Source organism: Carassius carassius, chromosome 3 (genome assembly GCF_963082965.1).
Source record: "Carassius carassius chromosome 3, fCarCar2.1, whole genome shotgun sequence".
NCBI lineage: Eukaryota > Metazoa > Chordata > Actinopteri > Cypriniformes > Cyprinidae > Carassius > Carassius carassius.
This window is the reverse complement of record NC_081757.1, coordinates 26,270,537-26,298,173: the sequence shown is the minus strand read 5'-3', so window position 1 is coordinate 26,298,173 and position 27,637 is coordinate 26,270,537. Positions and strand designations below refer to the sequence as shown.

Genomic DNA, 27,637 nt, shown 5'->3' with positions numbered 1-27,637 from the left:
TTCAGAAAGCTAATTTATAATGCACAGGGAAAAATGACCAATACATTTTTCAGTTTTTCTTCTTTCCTGTTCCACACAACAAGGAATTTTGGGTGAACCTATTTGAACTTGGGTGACTTGAAGAACTTGAAGACCATGAAACTTTCAGTTTATTTATCAGACCGGAGGCCACACTCATCTTAAAACAGCACTCAGGGTCTCTGTCAGCATTCATTGACATTTCTCTAGACAGTCTATCCTAAATAAGAAGACACCGCTACTTGAGCGAGAGACTTTGTTCTGACTATTTTTTCCGCCACTATGTCTGTCCCCTTGCTCTCACCCTGCTTGTCTTTTCTGACTCCATGTCTCTCAGTCTCTTTCTTTATCATTCCACTCACATTCCACACATTGTTTTAAATGACTCTTTATTTGACTCCCGCAGTGCGCTGTGAGAATCACAGAGAAACCCCAGAACACAGAGGTATTAACTCTGTAACCTCCCTAACCTTGTGCCCTTACATTCCTGCTGAACTAATCTACTGCCACCCACTCACACACTCACATATACACATCCCAGAGGGACAGGCAGAAGGTTAAGAATACCAGAAAAATAAGACACAGGTGTGTGAACAGAAGATAAGTGTATGAGAGAGGGCTGGTCTTGATGTATGTCTGTCTGTTTTTGCCGTCTCGGTGGAATACTCAATACGTGAATGTGCTGCGTAACAAGCTGCTCTGTCCTCATCTTTCCCCGCGTGTGCGATGCTGTGTGAATACTCATGACTCTAGAAGGCATGTCTATAGTCTCCTCTAATCTTTCCCTCTTTCATTTCTCGTTCTGTGTTCTGGTACCAGAGCGCACTTTTGCAGGCCTGATTGATAAATGGTGCAAGAGAGGAGGAAAGCAGAGGTCCTGTCACTGGTCTGATGGGGTCTGTAATGCTGGCCTGATGCCCAGGCACAGATCTGAGACTGCAGCAATAAAATATGCTGCTGCAACTGCTGCACAGCATCTGATGGGCTGCTTACATTGAAGGGGTTTTTCAAGTGCATATATAGAGTGATATACAGTAGTGCTGTTTTTGAAAGATTAATATCCAAACTAGTGAGGCGGGTGGTACCTTTTACTCTTACACACAAGTACTGTGGCAGATACAGATTAATGTTAGTGCTTTAAATACATGAAATATTGTAAACAAATGAACAAATCAATAGTATTTTTACAGCATTTATTCATCTAGATTAATGCTAATTTCTTTGCAGTTTCCATAAATACTAATATATACTACTACTACTACTACTACTGATAATAATAATAATAATTATTATTGTTTACTGTTAATTGTAATATTTAGCAAATGCCTGAATACACTTTTAAAACAATTTTTGTTTTATTTTTCATTAAAAAAAAAAAGATTTCAATATGTATCTTTTATTTGTTTGGGCCTTAATTTGTTTGCCTCAGTTCATTTCTAATAAATTACCATAAGTTTACATTAATACTGTACATGCAGTAAAAATGTTGTTCATTGTTATTTTATGATACCTAAAGCATTGACTAATCTAAATAATTTCAACTGTTTTGAAAAGTATTCCCACTTGAACCTTTTATTTACATTGCACTTAATTCACTCCTTAAAACATTTTCAGGACAGATTTAAACCTATTTGCATGATAAATGCATTAACTAAATTATATGTAAAACACAAATATTTAGTGCTTTTCGTCCTCTTCTGCTGAAGTGATCCTGATCGCAGTGTCCTAAATCTCATCTGAGAAGTAACAAAGACAGTTAATCAATAGCTCATTGGCTGTAACAGCTTCAGTGGGGTGACATGATTGGCTGAGGTCGAGGGAGGAGGAGTGACAGCGAGCTGTCATAACAGTAAATAAGAAAGAGGAGCAGTGTGGGTAAATAGCTCTTCAGCGGGAATAAGTGAATGACATTAATAACCCTCTCGCAGTCCTCAATCACCAGACACAAATGCGCATAATTATTTTAATGGTATGTAGCATGCTGGAAAAGACGCCTGCATCATAAAAAAAAAAAAAAAAAATGTCTTGTTAATATTTTGGAAGTTTTCACTATAAAGGGATAGTTCTCCCAAAAAGGAGAATCATATTTTCAAATGTTTGTTTATTTCTTTACGCCAATCCAGCATCTATGGCTTTATTCATGGCAAGAACCAGTTAATCAATACACAAGTCGATCCATACACACACACACCTCGAGGGACAATTTAGAATGTTCAATTAACCTAACTTGCTTGTCTTTGGGCTGTAGGGCGGAAAACCAGAGCACCCAGCGTAAACCCACACAGACACAGGGAGAACATGCAAACTCCACAAAGAAGGCCTCCTGTCCTTGCCAGGGCTAGAACCAAAGACCTTCTTGCTGTGAGACAACAGTGCTAACCACTGAGCCACTGTGCCACCCACGAATCTCAAATGTCTGTTATTGTCAATCAGTAGGGCCAATGACTTTCATTTTTATGGACAAAACATTCAAAATGACTTCTTTTGTGTTCTCTAGGAGAATTTCGTACAGGTTTGGAGTGACATTATGATAATAAATGATAACAGAATTTCCATTTTTGGGTGAACTATCCTTTTCATGACATACATTGATTCTTGAATGCAAAACAGATGCTAGTTCATGTAGCACTGCGATCATGGAATAATCAGGGGCAGTATTGTTTTCATTGCAGTGCCCTTTCTATTATACCTGGACCATGGCTTTCTCCTTAACCTTTCTCCTCTATTGTCTTTATCCAAACCATACAGACTCGCTGTGGAGGCTGCTTTATCTGTAATGAATGAAGAGGAGAGGGGATCAAAAGGAAGAAAGCGAGACGAGCGGGAGTGTAAGAGAGCAAGCAGATGATGTGTTGAGAGGCAGAAATCCCCACGCATGACTGTTAATATACAGTAGGCAGTGGGGTAATGAGCGAGCCGTCACCGAAGCAGCACTTGAATTAGCCAGTGCTTGAGAGAGATGTCAACAGCCTCCTACAATGGTGACCGGTATAATGCAACCCCCCAACCCTCCCTTCTACCCCCAAAGCACTTTTGCATTGCGTTCCATGTGTTTCTGGTAGGGCACTGCCAACTTAACAATTGGGTTTTGGGATTTGGCATTGGGTTTTGCTCTTAGATTTGATTAGATTGGATTAAGGACAGGATCAACGTAACATTTTTTGTCCATTGTTTCATGTGTCAGCACCTCCTGTCCAGTTCTCTGGGAACTGTTGGTCACTTTCACAGCCCACCAGGAGGCAGCACTAACAGCTTAGCCTTTGAGGATTTATTTGGCTCCCCTTGGCTTTCATTAAGAGCAATAAACACATGTTTAATGCTGTTGGCACACAGCCCTTTTATTTGAATCGGACCCAAGATACTCATGGAGCATGTGCTTCAGGGAGGGGCAGCTGGAGACATGTCTGCTGTCCAATCCTTCCTCCTTCCAGGGATCCTGTGTACAAGCTATGGGACTGGTTTTGGACATGGGCCCGAAATAAGTCGATATTGATTTATTTTTGGCCTGTAGGGGAGAAAATGGAAATGCTTGACAGAATATTGAGTGACTGTCTACTAAGCATTTTTGTGTAGTACTATGACAGTCCCATTCATCTCTGCACTTTCCACCTCACAGTCCCATCTTGCATCTGTACTTCTCATTTTGTTATGAAAAATATTTACATAACCATCAAATAGTGCGAGGGTTGGCAACAAACACTGGCACGAGGGAGGGTTATCACTGGTATGTGGACAATAAAGAGAAAAGTGCATGTTTTTCATTTGGATTTTCAAGTTGATCTACATTTTGAGATAATCATTACTTGTAGTTTCACAGCCTGTTTTTTACATTAGGAGCTATATATACTATTAACCTACAGGTGCACATCTCTGACACAAACCCAAAGTATAAATCAGTTTTGACATGAAAGCTTAGCTTGTGTGTACAGTTGAACACATAGCCTTTCAAAGTATATTTTGATTGTGTGTACCTACACATGGTTTTTAAATTCTCTAAAAATGGGCCGAACCATAACCTTGCATCTTTTTCCTTAAGGAAATGAGCAGTTAGTTGAGATTTACTGTGGTAATCAACATTATTCCACTTATCTTGTTTATTGAGCTTAACTTGTATTAAACCCAGACCCTTTTGCTACTGAAACTAAAACCCTTGCAAACCCTTTCTCTCTATTGTAGTTTTCTTCTGATTAACCAAACTATGTTGTATTTTTAGCAGGGTTAAAGTTGCTTGTAGTGTTTATATTTTGTAGGCGGTTTTGATTAAATTTGTCTGCTAATTGAATCAGTGTTAGTGTGCAGACACTGTTGACATTCACTTTATTTCGCCCCTTTACCACCTTCATGGTGGGTCGACATTTGGGTCATAATCGCTCCTGGCTGCTCGGAGTACAGCATGACGGACGCGATTGAGAGGGAGTTGGCTTCAGTGTCTCTGCCTGAGGGGACTCCTTTTGAATCCTATGTGTTTACAATTAGCAGATGGCGTCTCAGATTGTTTCGGTGACGCTTGATAAATGCAACAATCTACATGATATGCTTACAAAGAAGAGTCACATAGGAGAAAGAGAGCGATCCCTTGCTTATTGATTCCCTCATGGGAATGGTTCCCTTGTGTTTCATGTAACTGCACATATCCCAAATGGACTACTATTTAAAGTAACTTTACACTTCTGCTATAACCATTTGATTTCCATAATTTATGTATATATGTTTCATATTCAGATTTTAGGATCATTAATCATGCTTTTGACAGGCACAGATGGCACACTGTGAAATTTCCAAATGGCTTCTCTCTAAAAGGCAGTCACCTGGAAAACACACACACACATTCATGTTTTAATGGTGGTGGAGACTTTCCATTAACTTCTATTGTTTTATACTGAGGAAATAAATGATATTATATAAAGTACAGACCAAAAGTTTGGACACACCTTCTCATTCAAAGAGTTTTCTTTATTTTCATGACTATGAAAATTGTAGATTCACACTGAAGGCATCAAAACTATGAATTAACACATGTGGAATTATATATGGAATTATATACATAACAAAAAAGTGTGAAACAACTGAAAATATAATCATATTCTAGGTTCTTCAAAGTAGCCACCTTTTGCTTTGATTACTGCTTTGCACACTCTTGGCATTCTCTTGATGAGCTACAAGAGGTAGTCACCTGAAATGGTCTTCCAACAGTCTTGAAGGAGTTCCCCGAGAGATGCTTAGCACTTGTTGGCCCTTTTGCCTTCTGTCTGCGGTCCAGCTCACCCCTAAACCATCTCGATTGGGTTCAGGTCCGGTGACTGTGGAGGCCAGGTCATCTGGCGCAGCACCCCATCACTCTCCTTCTTGGTCAAATAGCCCTTGATGCCTTCAGTGTGACTCTACAATTTTCATAGTCATGAAAATAAAGAAAACTCTTTGAATGAGAAGGTGTGTCCAAACTTTTGGTCTGTACTGTATATTTTAGGATGAATTTTCATCAGTCATTACTCTTTAGGATTTTTTGATGAATAATATTTTCAAAAGAGCGGCATTTATTTAAAATAAATACCATATATAATTCACAACAAATGAAACAGAGAGGCACTCATAAGTTTTATGTGAAGTGTGTGGTGTTACATTTACTCTGCTGTGTGTATCTAAGCAACAGAGATACTTGTTTCATATGTAATGCAAAATTGCTCCCTGCTGGCAGCATTCTGCTTTTTCAGGGCCAAACAATTTTAAAAATTTCATTTTACCTTTACCACAACAAATCTATATAGATGAAACTCTCATGTCCTTCCCAGGTGTGACAGTGAGGAGTATTACTTCCTTTTTTTTCTTCCAATCACTTGTAGGAATCTTTGCACAGTAATTTACAGTTGTGGCCAAGCTAAGGTTAAACAAAATTTCATAGGTTTGAGTATCTGAGTGTCTGTTAGCAGGTTCCAGGTGATAAGTGCTCTAAAAAATGAGACCTATGGACGATCTGAACCGCTGGAACCCGCATGAACAATTAGTGATTTGAAATGCAAAGCGACTCATTTATCTCCAGCCAGCTGCTCAGTGGAGCCTCAGTGGCAAATGCTAAAAACAGCCTTTAAATAAAAGTGCTCGTAGTTACAAGACAAAGGTGAGAGCAGTGGTGAAAGTTTGGGTGGTGATCTCAAGACCACCTTTTCACCCCAGGCAGAAGCTATAAAAGCACTAATTAAAGGATTTTAAAAGTCCAAAATAAAATAAGCATAAAAGACGATGCCTGACTCCCAGGGTTTATAAGCTTCTGGCTGTTATTAGAGCAGTTTGTGTTCTTGTTTTCAGTGGTTAGTGCTCATCACCGCTTAAGACACTCCTGCTGACCTGGTCTAAACAGCCTGTCAGAGAACACAAGCGCTCATCGGATCCCTGCGGTTCACACCTGCCCTGCATCACTGACACTTTTGACTGGCTGTGTTTGGAGTCGGCACTCATTGGGTGAACGGGATGTGGAGTGTCAGAGGTTTGAAATATTAGCATTTATCTGATTGCAAAAAGTGATTTTAAGAGTAATGGCTGTCAATCTGTATTCATTACGTCACTTCATGGACATCAGATCAGTTATTTGTAGAGCTGCAAAACGATTGATCGCGATGAATCACATTCAAAATAAAAGTTTACATTTACACACTATATATGTGTGTGTGTACTGTGCATATTTATTATGTATATATATAAATACACACACATATTTGTGGATATTTTAAACATATTCGTCTGTATATATTTGTCTTGTGTAGCCTATAATTTGTATTATATATAAATATAAAAATTATATATATAAATCTAACATATTTTTCCTTAATATATACAGTACATGTATATGTGTGTATTTATATATACATAATAAATATACTTGGTACACACACATATACTATGTAAACAGAAACTTTTGAATGTAATTGTAAAAATTTAAAAGTTTTGCTAGTTATTTGTATAATTTAATATAGTATATTAGTATAAATTATAATAATTAAGCATGATCTTTTGCGGTTTTCATAAATTGCCTGTGTAATGTATCGATTCATGTTCTCAACGACAACGTCTTGGGCTCGATTCCCAGGAAATGCAACTATTTATTTGCAATAAATAAGTACTTAAATGTAAATGTTTTTGATCATTGTTGGCAGCATTGATTATAAATGTCTAAAAACCATTTAAAAACTATTTCAATAGTACACTGAGTTTATTTTTCAGTCTGTACCATTTTTTGGTATACGTTGTGGTCTAGTTGTTTTTTCTTTTCTTTTTATTGCTGAACAATTTTAATGATCCAATGAACTTGTAAATACCACTGTCAGTTCTGGGTTTTTGTAGGTCAGTTAATAAATGCATGGAACAGCAATATAATATTGAATATGACTCACTGGTCTCTTGGTATCTCTTTTGTGTTGAGAACAAGTTCCAAATAACCAAATAAACCAAACTTTACATCGGTGGATGTATATGAAGAGCATGTGCATTTTCTTGTTCACTAGAATGGATTAATATAAAATAGATGAGATTGTGTGGATTTTAGTGCCCATTTTAAATAACTAATAATGTTCTTATACATGTTAAAATAATAATGGTGACTGTAGGTCATTGTTGTTTTTATTGCATCAACAGTCAACTTACAGATTGTTGACAAAGTATAACTTAACATTCAGGTTGACTTTTACGAGCCACTTACATACGGTACATAATACCTGAATCAGCAACGTGCATAATAAATAAGCCTAAGTAACCTTTTCCATTCAGCCTTTAAACAGACTCCATTTGTTTCAGTCATTGTATAATTATGGAGTTTTTCTGCTGGAGCCCTGATGCTGCTGCATTAATCAAAAATAGATCTGAGTGGGACTACAGGGCCTTGGCAAGAGCCATGGTTTTCTACTGTGTGCTTAACTTTACTGCCAAATCTCATGCTACATGCTCTTTGATAAGAAAAGAAAATAGTCCTGGAAAAATAAATGCATTTCAAGGCCTAACATGGAATACATTTTTTTGTAGTAGAGACACACAGTAGTTAATAAGAAACTTTACTGAGTATTTCTATGGTTTGACATGGGCATTATAGCGAAGGCAGGGCTTATGTAAAAAAATAGGAATGAGACCCTGGTCTGTGTGTGTTTGCGTATACAGCAGAGAAGATCTGACACAGAGTGGTGGTTGATGGGAGAAGTCCTGGTGATTACTGATGCATGTTATTGCTGAAGGTCGCCAGCAGGCATTTCACTCTAACTGATGAACTTCCACTTATTGATCTGTTGAGGCCTGTGGTGGGAAGATGAGGGAAGCCTCTAAGGACACATGCTGAGCCTCTGGGGATGCAGTTCCACTGTGCAACCATGAGGACATGATGTCATGCTGCTCCGTGCATGCTAGCGAATCAAAGTTGTGCTCTTTCAGTTTACTACTATGTAAGGAGTACATGTAAATAGAAGGTGAAGATAGCGGATAAAATGACATGTAGCATAATTACTTATTACGATTTTTTCCCCCATCTATACTTGAATATATTATAGAATTCACTGAGTATCTCAACTTTTAATTTAATTAGTGACATTTAAGGAAAAGATGCTGTAAATGTAAAGGTTATTTTTTGGAATCTTTGATTACATGGAGAACCATGGAAGCTTTTCAATGCACATAATGTTCTTCATAGTTTCTTCTGGTTATTTAAATGTTCTTCAGGCTAAGAAGAAAAATGGTTATTTTAAGAACTGCTCCTGTAAGGTTATTTTGGTTTTGCTGCAAAAACCCTCTATTGAAACCATTATTATTATTAAAGAGTATATTACTGTTGCTCATATATGAATAAACCCTTTAATGGTAAGTACAGTATAAACTTTTGGTGAGTTCAATTACCACTTAAGCTCAATCAACTCTGTATCTTACAGGTTGTTATTTTTTGTAACACAAGTTTCTACTTTCCCCATTGCTTTCAGACATTTTATTCACACATGCCTCCTTTGCAGCTTAGTAACCTAACATCTTTTTTTTTTAGTTGTGTGTCAAGTGTTAGTTGAGAGACATCTTATGGGCGAGTGTTGTTTTTCTCAGCAAATGACAAGAACACTGCTTGTTTACTTGCTTGAGAGACTCGAATGTTGTTGACTCATCCATGTTTATGTCTTTTTTTTCGAAGAACTCACGCTAACCTAACTTTAGCCTAGCTTTGATTAGTTGTGCTCTTGTAGGTTTCCATGGTTTCCTTTGCAAACAAGAGCTTTTTGCTTTAATGATTAGAAAAATGTATGATTTTTAAGGGAATTCATAGAAATTTGAAGTGTCTTTTGACATGAGAGCTTCAGCATTTTCAGATGAAATCATTTTGACTTATAATTGGTAACCCAGAAAGAAGTGAACACAAATTTGTTCCCACTGATCCGGTCTGAACCAGTTTGCTTGTGTAATCTACATAAAGAATACAGCATGCAGTTGCCTCCAACAAAAACAATATTTTAATGTAAATTACATTAGTCAACATTAATAATAGCAATTACAATATCAAGGGAAGTAACCAACATTGTGGACGCTAGTGTAAAAGCATACCATTCTGGTGACCAGTAACCACCTTTACATCAGGTTTGACATTAGCCATCAGAATTCAGTATTTCTTTCTAAGTGTTTAGGCAAAAACATGATCTAGCTGTATGCAGGCATTTGTCTTCCTAGAAAGTTCTCTTGGTGACTCACCTCACAATTGCATTAGTCGCTGTATGGCATTTTACACATGTCTCTGTGTGTTCATCTCAGCACAAGGCAATTACGCCAAGATGAAATATTCATTGGGTCCCCGGATACTCTCTTCTGTGCACCCTCCAGTCCGGCATGAGGGTGTAGATTGCATCTGCGTTTTGTCCTCTCCTGTGATACAACATCAATGACATGTCATGAAAGTGGCGCGAGATGCCATTCAGGCTTTAACGACATACATATAAAAGAGATCCAGGGACCTTTCAGGTCTTTATTTCCCCTTTGCCCCCTGGGTAAACCTTCAGGGAAATCAACAGTTTGATATGCAGAGGCATGCTGAAAAGTGTATGGAGGTAATAAAGGCATGCATAGACGTGGCATTTAGCCAAATATGCTTGCTGATATATATACGTGCCCGAGTCAGCCTTTGAGCATAGTGACAGTCTTTTATCATTGATATGACAAAAAGTCATCGAGGGGGATCCAACGCTGATCTGGCCTTGTTTGTGTTTATGTATGTTCTCTGACATTTACTTTGCCAAGTGAAAAGTGCCCCTGGGTGTCACATTATGGATACCGGGGGGCTTTAGTGGGAGAATTCTCATTTTGCTGAAATGAAACTCACACTGGGACCAGCCTTTTATCATCTAAGTGCTTTTTGGTTGATGTACTTTTTATGCTTGCTGACAGAATTTCTTTTCTCTCTTCTCTCTTTTTTCCTTTCGCTCCAGGCCTCGTGAAGCTGGGAATCCACTGTGTCACATGTCAGAAAGTTGCCATAAAAATTGTAAACCGGGAGAAACTCAGCGAGTCTGTGTTGATGAAGGTAAGATTGGGCTGTTCTCTCAATGTACTGCATGAGATGACTAAAGTAAAGCAGTCTGTTGCTCTGCACTGAACTGAAAGATGTGAATATGGCTGTTCGTACCAAATCTGTCAGTTACATTTACACTGTATTGGATGAGTTTGAATAGTTAAATATATTTAGATTACTCACAAAGCTTATTCTATATGTTTATGTTTGTCAGCTCTTTCTGGAAGGGAAAGTTAGCACGATTTCTGTTCTAATTATATGGCGTGGGACTTCCTTCAGCCATAAAACATGAAAGAGACTTTTGAGTATGAACAGACAGCTGTCACTGTGCGGCTGAACTGCTGTTAGGGTATTGTTTGAGTACATGAAAGGATTACCTACAATTATTTTACCCATCTTCAGTAGTTGCACACAGCAGCACACTACCACTATTAGACTGGACATTGATTACTAGGAGTTCAGATAAGGTTATCTCTAATTGTTCATTATCCGGTATAAATCATGCACAGTGAGTGTTGCTGTCATCTCTCCATCTCTGATCCTCTAATTGGGTATGTATTTTGCTGAAAGTGACACGTTTGTCCCATCATACACAGCTCATGATATGGAAAGTTCCTACTATATGTTTGTTGAATGTCAAATGTTGGGGAGAAATTTATTAGAAAAGAATCAGAAAATGTGGGTTGTTTACACTATTAACAAATTTAATATAATTTGTGACATGGAAAATGTTTACATTGAAACATCCATGCTGATTGGCTGACGTTTTAGAACATTACTCATGAGAAATCTTTTAAAAAAGTAAATTTTACAGCTGTAATGCGGTGAATTTGTGAACAATGTGTTTTGGTTGGAAACCAATGGCATATGATGCAATTTATTATTTACTGGGTTTATAGTTTTCAGCACATTCTTACTGATGCTTTCAAAGTCATCTTTGAAATTTGTTTGCAAGTTAGAAAACATTTCTGAACAGCAATTGGATGTTCCCTCAGATATATAGATATATAGATTTTTGTGCTTCCATATAGAGCAAATGTTGTGGCTATGGTTGTAAGGATGTTTTCTGCAAAAAAAAGATAAGTACTGATAAAAATATATATTGATTTTTTTTGCTTTACAAATATGGTGGTCACATATGTCACATATTCTATGTGTTTATAACATTATCTGAAAGTCAGCAGATGTTCTTTATAGAGTGAATAATTGAGTCTGCCAAACTGCTAATGTGGTATTCATTTTAAGAAGAAAATGATAAGATGGGCTTAAGAAGTTGCTGATGTTGCAAATTTGCTTTATAAATTCAGTGCGCTTTAACATAAAAGTCACCTCAACTTTTGACCCAGTCAACGTAATTTCCTCTCAGTGCCCATCCAGCATCATATGGATTTCATTAAATAGTTAATGGCTCATTAACTCCTGGTGGATTGGGGGGCAGTAGTAATTTAGATGAGTTGATTGGTTCCCCATTGTAATTGGATTTGGGCTATACAGTCATCCGGTCCACATGCCGTCCCCAGACCCCCCTGCTCGCTCGTAGTGTTTGGACTGTGGGGGAAATTGCTTCTCTGCAGGAAATAGACCTAAGCCTTATGGGAGTCTGATTGTGGATGCAAGCTTGTGTCTCATTGTCTTACTTTACTTTCTTCACCAGGCTGTATAATTTAGAAGACAAACGGGTGCTTTCAGATCCAAACATAGAGTTGGAGTAAAGCCGCCTCCATGACTGATAGTTAGTCGTTTTTCTCTGAAGGTCACCCTGTAACCAATTCTATTGTATCTCCTGCTTATTTTAGCTTCTCACATGGGCTGTTGTCATGGCAACTTGACATGATTTGCTTGGGGAGGGAGGTGGGGGAGAAAATTATATGTTTATAGTAAAAAAAACAGCTTTAGATGTTGCACGCCTCGAGATTTTGCAAACGATGGAGGCATAGGAGCGAGACCAAAACCTGCTGTTCTTACACATCAAAGTCCCAAAATCATGACTAATCTCCTTTATGGTGTAATTTCCCAAAATTCCACCTTGATATACCCCATTTAAACTAGACTTCATCAACTCATTGGATAGTCTCCCAGTCATTGTCTGCTGTGTTTCTCCTGGAGTTCCCTCCTCACCACAGTCTTGACGGAATAAATAAACAATAATGACTTCATTAGCATAATTTTAGACAGTCAACGGGAGGTCACCTGTCATTCTGTTGTTTTCCTCCTTCTTCTCTTTCCATAGCCTCCAGCGAACCCCACGTTGGTTGACATTTGCATAGCGTGGCGCTGGTGTGCAGCTGTCAGTGTGTGGAAAAGCATACATGGCTATATGTAAAAAAGCAGGGGGTTCAGCTACTTCCTGTCAGCGTGTGCGCTTGCTCGGACACCGTATATGAGAGCCTGTGCATGTGTGCAGTCAGAGCCAAGGGTGAGCGCGTCAGGTTGTGTTTGTGTGTGCAGCATGTCTAAAGCTAGGTATGCAGTGTGCAGTGTGTGTGTTCATGTCTACTCCCGGGGAGAGACAGTGTTGTGTGTTCGGTCGTGGCACGCACAGAACAGAAGCCTGGCATTTGAGAACATGCTCCTCGCAGAGAACTCCACGGCCCCTGCCTGGCCCTTCCTGAACTAATGAAGTCGTCTCTGACATTTTCAGACATGAAGAGAAAAGCTCTTTGACTAACTTTGCGGTCACACTAATGAGGGTTATGTCAGGAGGTGACCTCGGCCTACTTCGCCTCAGAGGATGTGCTGCAGATGCCTCACAGCAAGGTTTTTTTTTTTTTTTCAGGGGAAAGATGTGTTTGTTTGTGTGTGCCGTCATTGTATTGCATAACATTCTAAGTGGTGTTTTTAAAACCAGTGAATTCGATTAAAAATAGGGAGCATTTTTGCAAGCGACAACAATTTGTTCGAGAAAAGCATGCTAACTGTTCTGTCTTTTGCCTGCACAGATGAGAACAGAAAATTATTTAGAGTCCCAGCGTCAGAAGAGACAAGAGAGCAGTGGATTTATTGATTTAGCCTATTTACTGTATATTACGCTGCTGCCACACAGATTTAATAAACATGCGGTTTCTTTGCCTGCTGTTTACCTTCACAGACATAACGGACAGTTTTTGTGACTCATGTATGTTTTAACATAAACTTGTGTGTATTTGACAGTTTAAGTGCAATAAGACTTGCAAAAAGAGAACTTAGTTTAGTACCCCCATGCCACGTGACAGATGCTTTTTGTGTGTGTGTGCTCAGAAAACTGTATGTCAGAAATTTAAACTAATAGACATGATAATCAAAACCAAACATGTTTTTAGCAGAGAATCTGAGGTATGAGCTGTAAAGGCACAGCCCTGTTCTGGAAAAGGAGGTGGGAAGTAGCAGCTCATTTGCATTTAAAGAGACATGTATGAAAACAACATGTTTCTGCTTCCACTCAAAATAGGCATTTTCAAAAATATGTAAGAAATTATCTGTGCAGTATTTTGAGATTAAATTTTGCAGACACATTCTAGTGGCATTTGAGACTTATATTACCTATTGTACAGACGGTCATAATAGGTCTCCTTTAAGATACTGGAAAAGCTTTTTTCATTGTGTTTCCACTCCAGTCCCATTTAATGGTGTTGTGGAAAAGCTGTTTTAAAATGCTAAATAGTGTGCTTATCATTTAGTTTCCCTTGAGGCAGGCTACTCAAAACTGTTTATGACAAACCATGCATTAAACATCATTCCCTCCTAATGAATGACTGCCTCTTGACACTGCAGGGTGGATCCCAGTAAACATTTCAGAAAGGTATCACTCTTTGGTTTAATCAAGTCTTGGGTGGTTAATGGTAAATGGCCCAGGGGATGGTGGGTGTGAAAGTTTCTCTCGGCGTGCGGTGTTGAATCCAGACGGGTCCTCAGGGGAAAGCTAACATTTCTGAAACCAAGCCCAGTGTTGCCCAGGAGACTGGCTGCTAAAGAGAAGGAGGGACATGTTGCACCCCTGCAGTGAGGAGATAACTCAAGCTGTGGATGAGTGCCAGAACACACACTATATATTACACAGTGAAGGTGGAAGATAACCTTAACTATATGTTTTAACTAAACTATATTTTAAAGGAGTAAAGTGTAAATTTTTTTACATCTCTAGCAGCACCAAACTAAAATATAAAAATAAATTTTCATTACCATCCATTAACATCACTGTTCCTAAACTTTAGAACAGTGTTCTACATCAACAGTGAAATTTCAACCATTCAAGTATTTAAATCAAACTTATTTACAGTCTGTTTTTAAAAATGATTTTCTGATGCACTGTACTGTCCAGCCAGTCAAAACTCAGAGTTTAACTCACATTTTGTGGTGTTACCGCAAAATTTTCCTTTTCAAATTGAAGGAGCAAAATGGCTCAAAACTTTATTACCAGTTTCCCCTTAATAATAAACATAACGAGTGCGATCATTGTTACTGGTTCCACATATCTGTTTTACATAACATTAAAAAGGGTTTCATGATCCATTTTTTTAGTTTTTGTCTTCTGTTAAGCATGGAAGTATTATTGCAGCATATAAAGTCAGAATTGCAAGTTCATAGTTTATATTGTGACTTTACAACTCACAGTTGTGAGTTTATTTCATGCGGTTCTGGGAATTTTTTTTTCATAATTATCAGATAAAAAGTTGCAATTGCCTTTTTAATTTTTTTTTATTCAGTGGCAGAAGTGGCTTTCATAGTTAGACTAGAGACTATTTTGTCAAATGTACCAAAGTCAAATGGTCCCCAGGCCACCAGGACATCCTTATATTTCAGAGACTTTATTTCTAACCCCTCCTGGTCTTCAGAGTTGTGTATTAGCTCTTGCTGACCTGGAGTACTTTGGTGTTTGTAAGGTGCTGATGCTTTGCTGAGTGAGATATGTAGTCAGCTCTTCTCAGCGATGATCTGGAAGAGCTGATGAACTGTGACACCCTACACAGAGAAGCAGCTCCACATCTGGGTATGACTTATCCTGCTCTGCCCCCCGTGGTGTTCGCTCCATCCATGATCTCTCATTCAAATGAACCACTGCCTCTCTAATGGTGCTGCACTGAAGTGATTTAAGATGGTGTTTGTTTAATCCCCATTCACTGGCGCTTTAGTCTGGGAAATGAGAGATAGATGAAGGTCTTAATGATGCGATCACTGAGGCAGTAAGGCAGTGACAAGGCATAGTGCAGAGATCTGGAAGCAGAATTCAATTCATGTTTGCTTGAGCTCTAAGGTTTTTTTTTAGTGTTTAGGGTTTAAATTGATTGTGTAAAGTATATTTCTCTGCTCTGATTAGAATTATATATATGTGCGTGTGTGTGTGTGTGTGTGTGTGTGTGTGACCCTGGACCACAGACCTTAAAGGGGTCATATTATTTTGTGTATTTGGTGTAAAAGAATATGTTGACATGCTTTAATGTTCAAACACATTATTTTTCAAAACTGTACATTATTGTAGGTCCTGTATTTATATATTATGTGGAAGGTGAGGGACCAAGAAATGTCCGTCCAATCAAAACGCTCGGTCCGAGTCCTTGTAATACCTGTGTCATACCCATGTCATTATACAGAGTTGTGTCCTGATATGTTACAAAAAACATGCGCACACACACACACACACACACACACACACATATATATATATATATGTGTGTGTGTGTGTGTGTGTGTGTGTGAAAGGAAGCATAAAAAAATAGCTCACTATATATTTTGAAGACAGTCACTTTTGTCCTTGTAGTGATAAAGTCAAAAAAAAAAAAAAAGGCAGTTAGGGAATATAGCATGGAGGGAATAAAAGATGAGATTTGGAGTCCAGCACAGAGACAGAATTGGAGGCAGAGTGAATGGCTGATTAATGATGGCTGACTCTAATCCTGTTATCCTGCCATTGATGACAGCGGTGTCATTTTCTCTCTCTTCTCCTCTGAATGATTATGGATCATGCATCTTCTCCCTCGCTCTACGGTAGATTCTTGTGTTTGCGAGGGAGATGTTTCCCTCATCGCATGCAGAGGGAGGGACACAAAGCAAAATAAATGGCTGTCACACGCTTCCCTCCAGCCCAGTGCATCTTCATCTAATTTGAATATATAACTCTTTGAAGATGCCAAGCTGATTTGATAAGGTTTGAGTTAATTGATGACCCAAACGAGCACTGTATTGTTACTATGTTGAGTTACAATGCCTCTCTGCTGTTCACTTCAATACACATGAAGTGCTAAAATCTTATTTCTCTGTGTGATCTGATTTTTTTTTAAACAAGTTACCAAAATGCATCGTGCGTTTCAGTTTATGGCACTGAGTACATTTGAATACATTAGTAACTGTATTACTGTTCATGTTCATACCTTTAGCTACCCTATACAGTGTTAAATGAATAGGTCACCCAAATATGAAAATATGCTGAAAATGTACTCACCCTCAGGTCATCCAAAATGTAAATGAGTTGAGTTTGAAGAAATTTAGCATTACAAAACCTGCTCACCAATGGATCCACTGCAGTGGAACACTGTGCAAAGCTGTGTGTTTATAAGAAACAAATCCATCATTAAGCCTTCTTAACTTCAAAATGTTGTTTCTAATGTGTGGTAATACCCCTACACTACAATCTTTCCTCTGTTTCATGTGTACTTCCTTCTCAAATGATTAATGTGCAACTTTGACCTGAAGTCTCAGCACTTTGTTGGAGGTCTTCTTGCTTGAGTGACCAGATATATAGTTATTTTGTTCAGTTCACAGCATGTTAGGGACAATCTTGAGTGCCTTTCCTCTGGAACAGTGTGAAGTTCATCAAGCTCTTCAAAACAGTGTTTTCTTTTTCTTCAGAGCTGGTCATTTGCGATTGCAACAAATGGACATTTGATGTACTGTACACTTGGAACTCTGCAATTCATTTGATTCATAAAATAAACGTTTGTTTCAATGAAGATATGTGGTTTGAATCAGTACAGTTTTTCAAATTCAAGATGAATTATTCATATTTGTGAGAGGACAGGTTAATTAATATACAGTTTATCTTTTTCAGTAGGACATACTCTCAAAGGATTAATGTCTATAAGTACATTATTGCCCTTTTTGTGATTTATATGCTGTCTATCTCAGGCTCTGTATGCTTTTTATCTATATTGAGCCTTTCAGTCATATTGGAGTGAGAAATGGGTACAGGTTGTTGATTACTTTTCATTTATCATTATTTATTTTTAACGCACACAGTAATTACAGAAACGATCTACCTGTCCCGAAGAACCTTATTCAAGGTTATAATAGTGATAGAGCAGTAGCACTGATATTGATGAATGTATGTTTTATGAGTCGCTTCTACTTAGGGTTTAACAGGCAGCATTTGTTTTGTCAATGATATGTAAAAACTTAATTTTGTGATGTAAAGTTTCATGGCAAATTCATAAATGAATCAACATAATGTTAATTTGAGTTTAAATTATTTTATTATGTGAGAAAAAAAAGAGAGACATAGACTATTTAAATTATGTTTCATTATATGTTTTCATTATATAAATATATTTGATCTCATAATGCTGTGTTTGATCAGACTGATCAGAGTCAAGTATCTTGGAGAGTTGTGAAATAGCTGTAATAATGTTATTTGTGAACAGTTTTATGAGTTGTGTGGGTGGTAATTAATTAGGGATGATTTTGGTCTTTGAATTTCAGAACTGCTGAAGTTGATCAGCATTAAAACTTCTCGTCCCTCAATCCATTTAGAATCTGAATATTCAGCTCTATAAGAAATTGTCACTTCCTTTATCTATTCTTATATAAGAAACATCTAAAAAAAAAATCTTATTTGCTGTAAAAATGTCAGAGGATAATAAAGCCTCTCTTTTATTATCAGCCAGCTTTTAAGTTCACTGTGGTTCAAAAGTTTGGAGTTGGATAGTTTTTTTTATGTTTTTGAAAGTAGTCTCTCAAAAACGGTAACTTTAAAAACGGTAAAGACAATAGTAATTTTGTGTTTTCTATTGTAATAGATTTTACATTTTAATGTATTCCCATGGTGAAAAAGCTACTTTTTCAGCAGGCCTAACTCCAGTCTTCGGTGTCAGATGATCATTCATAAATCATTCAAGAAATATTTAACAGTAGAAACAATAGTGTATATTGCTTATAATTATAAATTACTTATAAGGGACTGTTTAAGAATGAATATATAACAGTGCAGTCTTTTATTAAGTATGATATATCAACTTTATGGGACATGTTTACTGTTTTGGCTGCTCAATCGTGTTTTTCCATGAGCTTATTCCCCTCTGTCTTATACTCGGGGCATCAGCTTGGACTGATCATTTGATCAAATGGAGAAGGCCCTGAGGAATCAGGAAGGAGAAGATAAAGGAATGCCGTTACCTTTTCATTAGGTCCCTTGAGTGACCTTTAACCTTCCTTCCTTCCTTGCCAAAGTCATTATGGCTGCACTGAGACAGGAGCAGTAGAGAAAATGTCCATTATGTGAGATTTATAACTGTGGTCCATGTCCACTGCTGCCTACAGTGACAGATAAATCAATTGACGTGGACACCTGTGTTCCATGATTATGATTGCACAGACACCCTGAGAGGATGTGAAGGTGAAAGATGTCTTTGTGACGTTAACTAGCCGATCTGTCTACTTAAAAAATGGTTTCACACCTGTCTACATAAAAACTGGTTTTAGTTTTATAGCCTAATAACAGATTGCTGACCTTTCTTGAAAGGTTACCATTAGCGCTTTGCTTAAGGAAAGTATGAGGAGTCTATTTTTAGGGCTTAAGAAGGATCTGAGAAGTAATTATAAATCTTATCAGCCTGGCTTATGAGTGAATTAGATGGCATAATATAATCATAATCAGTTTGTTGAGAAACAATGTTGGTTGTGTGTTTCTTTGTTAGTTCGTTGAAATGGTAACAATTTAGAATAGGGAACACGTTCACTAAGACTTTTCCTCAATGAACTGCTAATTTCACTACACTAGTTGTTAAGTTTAGGTATGGGGTGGGGTTAAGAGATCTAAAATATGGTCATGTGGAGTAAGGCATTAATATATGCTTTATAAGTACCAATAAACGGCCTATATGCTAGTGATATGCATGCTAATTAGCAAATAGTTAATAGTGGGAACTGGAGTTTAAAATAACGTGTTAACTTGTCAACTAAAAATATTAAGAATATATTTTTTAACTGAAATAAAGATGAGAAAAAATACAAATGTTGGATGAAAAAAATTAGAAATAGAAATTAGAAATAACTGAAATAAAATTATTTGAAGTACTAAAATGATTAAGACTGATATTTTTTATTATAATTTCATTTATTAAGGGAAAAAAAACTGTCCAAACCTACCTAGCCCTACGCGAACAATTAATTGACCCCTCCTGTTAAATCATGAAAGAACTGATTAACCAAATTATTTTAGAAAGCTTAAATTTTACTAGTCACATCCAGGCCTGATTGCTTCCAGACCTGCTAAATCAAGAAATCACTTAAATAGACAAAGCATGCTTAAAGAGCAACACATCATGCCCTGATCTAAAGAAATTCAAGAACAGATGAGAAACAAATTAGTTGACATGTATCAGTCTGGAAAGGGTTATAAAGCCATTTCTAGGGCTTTGGGACTCCACCGAACCACGGTCAGAGCCATTTTCCACAAATGGAGAAAACTTGGAACAGTGGTGAACCTTCCCAGGAGTGGCTGGCCTACCAAAATTACTCCAAGACCGCAACAACGACTCATCCAGGAGGTTATAAAAGAACCCATAAAGAGGTCATAAAGAACTGCAGGCCTCACTTGCCTCAATTAAGGTCAGTGTTCAAGATTCAACAATAAGAAAGAGACTGGACAAAAAATGACAACCATCAGAGAGTTCCAAGACAAAAGCCACTGTTTTTGTAACACAAAAATAACACAAAGGGTTGTCTCACATCCCAAAGACTTATAAAGGCAAATATTTTGTGGACTGATGAGGCAAAAGTTGCATTTCATTAAAAATACATCATACTAACAGTCAAACATGGTCGTGGTTGTGTGATGGTCTTGGGCTGCTTTGCAGCTTTAGGACCTGGATGACTTTCTATAATTAATGGAACCTTGGATTCTGCACTCGATCAGAAAATTCTGAAGGAGAATGTCTGGCCGTCAGTTTGTGACTTCAAACTCAAGTGCACTTGGGTTATACAGCAGAACAATGATCCAAACACACCAGCAAGTCCACCTCTGAATGGGTCAAGAAAAACAAAATGAAGGTTTTGGAGTGGCCAAGTCAAAAGTCCAGACTTAAATCTGATTGAGATGCTGTGGCATGACCTTAAACAGGCCTTTCATGAATATATTAAGTGTGACATATGCAAAAAATTAAAGAGGTCATATGATACGATTTAAATTTTTCCTTTCTCTTTGGAGTGTCACAAGTTCTTGGTGCATAAAGAAGATCTGTAAAGTTGCAAAGACTAAAGTCTCAAATCCAAAGAGATATTCTTGATCAAAGTTAAGACTGCCATGCACCCCTAAAACGGCTCATTCAAACCCGCTCCCCACATGTCTATTTCAAAAGTGGGAAGATTTGAATAATGCTGCCCAAATGTTCACGCAACGAAAGAAGGTGTAACTTTTGTTCTCGCTGTTGCCACCACCGCCATGTTGTGGACACGTTGTGTTTCGTTATGAAAGCGAAACTACTTGTAAATGTACCTTAAATTGATACTTTTCAAGTTTTTAATACTCTAAATCTCTAAGTCTTTTGTGCTATCATTAAGGCTTACCATGCGAATGTGCGCAAATAAAATAAAATACTTATCCCATTTGCATAGTTTAAATTCAGAATTGCATGCACTAAAAAGTTGGCAGAATGCACTTTCTGTACTTGATTTGCACTATTTCAATTACATATAGGCCTACATTTGTTCATTTAACCAAAAGCAGTAAGTGATCACTTGGTCTAGAATTTTTTTTTTTTTTTACTGCTTAAATTAGCTGTTTAATCTAAATAGTTTTTGTTGTTTTTGTTTAATGGGCAAACGAAAATAATGTTTTTTTTTAATTATTTAAATGCAAATGAAAACATATCGAGATATATATAGAATACCGTAAAAAGTTTCACAATATCGAGATATATATATTTTTTTATATATCGCCCAGCCCTAGCTATCATCTATGCAAAGTTTGTGCAAAAAAATAACATCATAGTTAACAATTACTTGCTTACATAGGATATATAGGCCAATATATATTTTATATTATTTAGGCACTTATAGGCTTTAGTTTGAAAGAGTGTTCTAATTCAACATGCCATGTTCAATATCAATATTTTGTCTTTTTATTTTTTGCCTTTTTTTAGATAGGCTACTGTTCGACTTTCTCCATAGAATTTTAAAGTGGCAGTTTCTCTAAATAATTCAAATAGATCACATATTCGACCATCAGCTTTGCGGTATGAATGGCTATATGTCTATATATGTATATAGAATTATTGTGAACTATTATTGTTAACTAATTCAAATGATTATTAAATGCTATAATAGTATATAAATAATACCAAAATAACACTGTCAGTGCAGCTTGGTGACAGGATCTTGCTCTTGACCTTCAAACAGCCATTTTATGCAGCCACCTAATTTTTTTTTCACACTGCAGCCAAGCAAAACAAAGCTGTTAAAATGTAATGATTTTTGCCCCAAAAGTGGAGCGTAATGCATCCTCCCAGTTATAATGGTTGCTATTCCCCCGGTGTATAGTATAGAGTAAGTTTTCAACACATTGTATCATGGGTAAGCTATGATTTATGGGATATCTAAGCACTTCTTCAGCACTACAGATTTTCTGAACCAGAATGGAGTCAGTGGGCAGTTTTTCCTTCATACAATAAATCTGTACTTGACCACACAGCACAAAACTGTGACTAGTACTGCGTCATTGAACTATTGATTTAAATACAACATGTGAGGCTGTGATTGGTGTGTGAGATCAAGCTGTCTCTCCAGGATGAGTGAGTGATGCAAAAGATAGAGCATAATTACTTTTCTCTAGGAGCACGGGAGTCTTTTAGCGTGTGTCCCCGCTCACGGCAGGGTGAATGTAATGGCTTCTGTCATAAATCTATATCCACAGAACTGGGCTCATTTAAACGTTGCCATATCTGCTAGAGTACACACTTTTTCTTGTTTTTCTCATCAGTGCACAATTGACAGTTTTTCACCCTATTTGTAATCTCATACATCAATATCCAAATGAAAAGAAATTGAGGACTTAGCATATTGACTGTACCACTCGTTTGTCTTGGGAAATGGTTGCATTCTTCTGTATAGTTGTTCTCCTCTAAGAAGACACTAAAGCTAGAGGGTCAAAAGCAGAACAATGAGATGCCAAGAGTGTATTTTTGAGTTTATAGAGAAGGGCCTCTCCGGACTGAAGTTTTTGATCAATTAAAACACATTCCTTTCGTATTTAAATCAAAGTTTTTCACATTTCTTTCTCACTGAGCCCAGGGCAACTAATTTCTGGAAGGTCAAAAGGCATCAAAGCAGTTGTTTATTGAGGCTAGGCACTCTTAAAGCTCCCAATATTCCTATGCAAATGTGCGTGCATAAATTTGAATTCATGACAAGCAGTGTTTCTTGTTTTGACATTGGCCTGTAAGACATAATTTGCAAAGTTTACTTTTAAGGGAAACAACAACATTACAACCAGCAGAATGTGCATGGAAGTGTGATGTCTACTGTTTAGCTCAACTAAAGCTACGGTTTATGAAATTCTCCCAGGAGACACTGTATTGACGGGAACTCTATCAGAAAGTCATCTTCGGTGGACCAAGTGAACGGTTTCTCCCCGTAGATCCTCCAGCCCATCATCCTAAAGTCTGCCTCACTGCACTCTATTTCCAAATCCAATTTCTCGATAGGAAACATGCTAATCACACGCCTCTAAAATGGGTTTCCTGAAGCAATTTAGGGGTGAAATTTAACCTTTTCAGTTATAAATATTCAGACGCTGTTATGTTTATGTGGCCTTAGAGCAAGTTGTGTTTTATTTCTAACACATCGTATGTGGCTTTAAGGGAACAGAACATTGTGAGACCAAACACGACGTGTCTGTCATGGGTCAAGCAGCAGATTGGCTGCGAACAGAATGAGGCTTTTTACCAAATGGAGAGCCGCGGTTATCTGCTCGGTCCAGAGGAGAGGACAGAGCAAGACCAACAGGATTGCGTGCTGAAACATTTTTTCTTGTTCAAACTTGAGACAGAAATCTGTGGCCAGGATCTCTTGGATGTCAGCAGTGTTGGTTTAGTAACTCAGAGGCACTCAGGTGCCTCTTTAGACTGGAAGTGTTTGAAAGGATGGGATGAGGTGTGTGGAACAGCCTCACTTACTTAGTGCTATACTGTAGCTCTGCTTTCACTACTGTACAGCTGTTCATGGAAAACCAAGATCTCTGGGACATCCAGATGTAATTTATTTAAAAATTATATGTTAAACAAAAACCTGTCAAATTTATTTTGTCTTTGAAACATATTTTTACAAATGTTCATTTTTTTGTCTATATAATAAAGGTCAGTGGTCACCAACATTCATTGGTTACCAACACTCTACAAAATATATTTATGTTCCGCAGAAGAAAGAAAGTCATACATACAACCAGTCATAGTTTGGAATGAGGTTAAGTAAATTATGGAAGAATTTTCATTTTTGGGTGAACTATCCCTTTAAAATAACACAGCATTCTGTGTGAACTGTTGCTGTAAACACTAGTTAGGTTTCTGTCTGTGCTGTGAATGTTTGGTTTAGAAACAAAACACTTACAAACTCCTGGGGGAGTTGATAGTAGTCAATTTTCTGTGTGGATTATTTAGTCACATTACTTTTTTTTGGTGTGCATGTACAAATGTACTTATTGGATGTGTTTCCATTGTTTCCTACTGAATGAAATATTCATCCCCCTGAGGTGATTATAAATTATTTTATGACCTAACTCTGTCAGACAGGTGGCAGAAAACGTGGTAGCAGGGCTGTAATTTTGTTGTTAATTATTCACCCTCATGTGGTTTCAAACCCGTAAGACTTTTCTTCATCTTCGGAACATGAATTATGATATTTTAATTGACTGACCGGAAAAAATACAAATAATTAAATAAAGTCTTTATTTTTGTTTTCTTTTGCGCACAAAAAATATTCTTGTAGCTTCATAAAATTACAGTTGAACCACCGACACATGGACTGTTTTAAAGGGGTTATCAGATGCCCATTTTCCACAAGTTGATATGATTCTTTAGGGTCTTAATGAAAATGAAAGGATGGCGGACTGTTACAGCTCACTCATAGAGGGTCTGTGATAAAACACCAGAGTCAATCCACAATCGTGGGAGGGGCCTTGGCCTGTGTGACGTCCCAAAGCCAAGAACCTGAGAATGGCTTGATTTTAGAAAGGGGTCATGATTTATCAATATATATATATATATATATAAAAAACACTGGGTGGAATTTAATCATTATAGGGTAATTGTGTAAACACACTGCCAACACACATTTCAGTTCAAACAGCTTGTAAAAAGTGAACTTTGGATCCGATGACCACTTACTACGTTTCTATGCCTTGACCGTGGTAGTTCCATTGCTGTCTATGCAGGGTCAGAAAGTGCTCAGATTTCATCAAAAGTATCTTTATTTGTGTTTCAAAGATGAATGGTTGGTTTGGCTACAAGACGGGTTTGGAACAACATTAGGGTGAGTAATTAATGACAGAATTTTCATTTTTTAATATTCAAATTAGTGGTCAACAAGTAGTGTTTTTTAATGCAATGTTTGATTCTGAAACTATCCATTTTGTTATGCTGTGTTATGACCTCAAAATGCTTTTACCATAAACTAATACATTTTGATGTTTGTATTGCACAACCGGTTCCACATGAATAGCTTTTCTGGCATGGTAAACTTGCTCAGTAGCTCACCTGGTATAGCCTTGCAACCACCAACATATTAAAACGTTGCCAGATTCATATTCACCTGGTTTGGATACTACTTAACTCACTTTCAGCATTTATATTTGACATTTTTGTCCTGTTAGTGGAAAAAAAATCCACCTTTAATTATGCATTTCATTTTCCTCTTTTCCTGTTGTTCTGCTTTCCCCCTTTCCACTGAGCTTTCACTCATTTGCCATCCAGCCGTTTTCAGACCTACTCAAACCTGATGGATCTGATTGGAGCCACAGCTGCTGGTTGGTTGTGTAGATGGATTGGCTATCACCGAGGGATGGCAATTGTGTTTAATATCCACCGATATCCTGTGACTCTGGAGGTATTAGCTAAGCCATGATATGCCTCCCAGTGCTCCTCGTCTAAGCCTTCAGTGAGACGTTAAGGTCTGCTGCTTTAACCCCCTCCTCCTCGTGCTCAAGTGTCTGTTTCCACATGTGTTTGAGTTAATTAGTTACAAAGCCACAGCAGCTCCCAGGAGGACCGTCGCTACTGAACAGCCTCCATCTTTATTGAAGAAGTGCAACTTGAATGCTTTCCTTCCGCTTTTCTGTTTTTTTTTTTCCCATCTCCTGCTCTTCCATTGCTTTGATTGGGAAGTGAGTGTGTTGTGAGAGAGCTTGAGGAATTAAGATGGATTGGAGGAAAGAGGCATCTGATGAATAGATAAGGGAACTGGCAGAAGGAGAGGTGATGGTGTGTCACATGTAAAGTCGCGCTCACGCTGACAGCAATTAAACCCTGGAGGTCAGCGAGTGTCTGTGCTCTTGGTTGATTATAGGTTTTTCTGTATGACTCGTGTATCCAAACATTTCAGGTGGTGCATCACGAACTGCATTTCCATCAACATTAGCCGCTCATTAATATGGACATTTATATATATAAAATATTTATTTTTGTTTTTCAATAATCTGGGTCCCATGATCATTTGGCTTTAATTTATAAGCTTAAATATAGCAGCCTTTTTACTTATTAAAACAATAGCTGACACTTTAAAAAGTAATATTTATTGGCCAATACCACTGTGACTGCTGATATGTCATACATCCCTGCTCATAGTTGCTCATGTTTCTAAAAATCACCAAAATCTAATTTGCAGCATATGACTTCCATAGTGCCAGCATAGTGTCGCACCCTTCACTCTGCTTGAAATTGTTTGTGAATGCACATTTATGTATGGGTAAGAATGACTGGTTGTGTGTGTGTGTGTGTGTGTGTGTGTGTGTGTGTGTGTGTGTGTGTGTGTGTGTGTGTGTGTGTGTGTGCCAGGGCTGCTCAGCCAGTGGGCACTGGAGAGTTTGGACAGAAGAGCAGAGCTCTGGAGACAAGAGACAAACACCTCCCCCTCCGTCTCATCATCACTTCACGAGGTCTTCACGCACACACTTATGCAAATTGCCAATAAAACACATTGATCTAAACACTCCTAAAGTCACGGATAACATGTAACCAAACCTTTCAACACAACAACAGACAGCTGTGTGGTTAAATGTGCTGTTATTGGGTAAAATCTGATGCCTCTCCAATACACTGGAGTTGTGTCCCAGTCCCAGCTGTGAGAACATGAGCTCTATCTGCTTTCATTCATTTGCTGTGTGTTGTGTGACCATCCACACAAGTACAGTTTTATTAGCATGCATCAACACACCATCTGCAACCTGAAATCACACAATAATTTACCATAATAAATAATGTTTAATCCATTAACAAAGGTAGGGGTAGAAAGTTGTTTGTTTAGGACGTGTTGAAGTATACCCTTAAATATGCTGGTTTAAATGGCAATGTTCTTAATTAAATCTGTGACACGCACACATTTTCACACATTTCTTTTTCTCTTCCCATTTGCTCTCTCAATATCCGGGATTAGTCATTCATTTTTCCCTCTCTACTCAAAGCCAGTGGAGAAATAGAATCTCTTTCCTGTCTAAAGTGCTGCGTGTTATCAATTGAAACCAAATACATCAATGTCATCATAGGCGGAAATCACGGAGGGGTCGGGGGGGTCCGGACCCCCCCTATCTGAGGGTTGTCCCCCCCTAAAATATAATTGAAATATGTGTATTGTAAATGATATAATGATATATAGTTAAACCAATTGTGTAAGTAGTAAAACAATACAAATGCAAACTGAGCAACAATTAAAAAA

The 27,637-nt window shown here is 37.6% G+C and overlaps 2 protein-coding genes across 6 annotated transcripts in view; one reads left to right on the top strand and one right to left on the bottom strand.

Moving 5' to 3' along the window:
* The window catches only part of LOC132124032 (methylthioribulose-1-phosphate dehydratase-like), a 310,976-nt gene that overhangs the window by 237,784 nt on the left and 45,555 nt on the right, over window positions 1–27,637 (bottom strand). The window lies entirely within an intron of this gene.
* Window positions 1–27,637, top strand: part of brsk2b (BR serine/threonine kinase 2b) — a 131,111-nt gene that overhangs the window by 60,556 nt on the left and 42,918 nt on the right. For all 5 annotated transcript variants that reach the window (XM_059534575.1, XM_059534573.1, XM_059534566.1 and 2 more), the window contains exon 2: window positions 10,449–10,543. In XM_059534575.1, coding sequence (XP_059390558.1) covers window positions 10,449–10,543 — 95 coding nt within the window. The remainder of the gene's footprint in view (window positions 1–10,448; window positions 10,544–27,637) is intronic.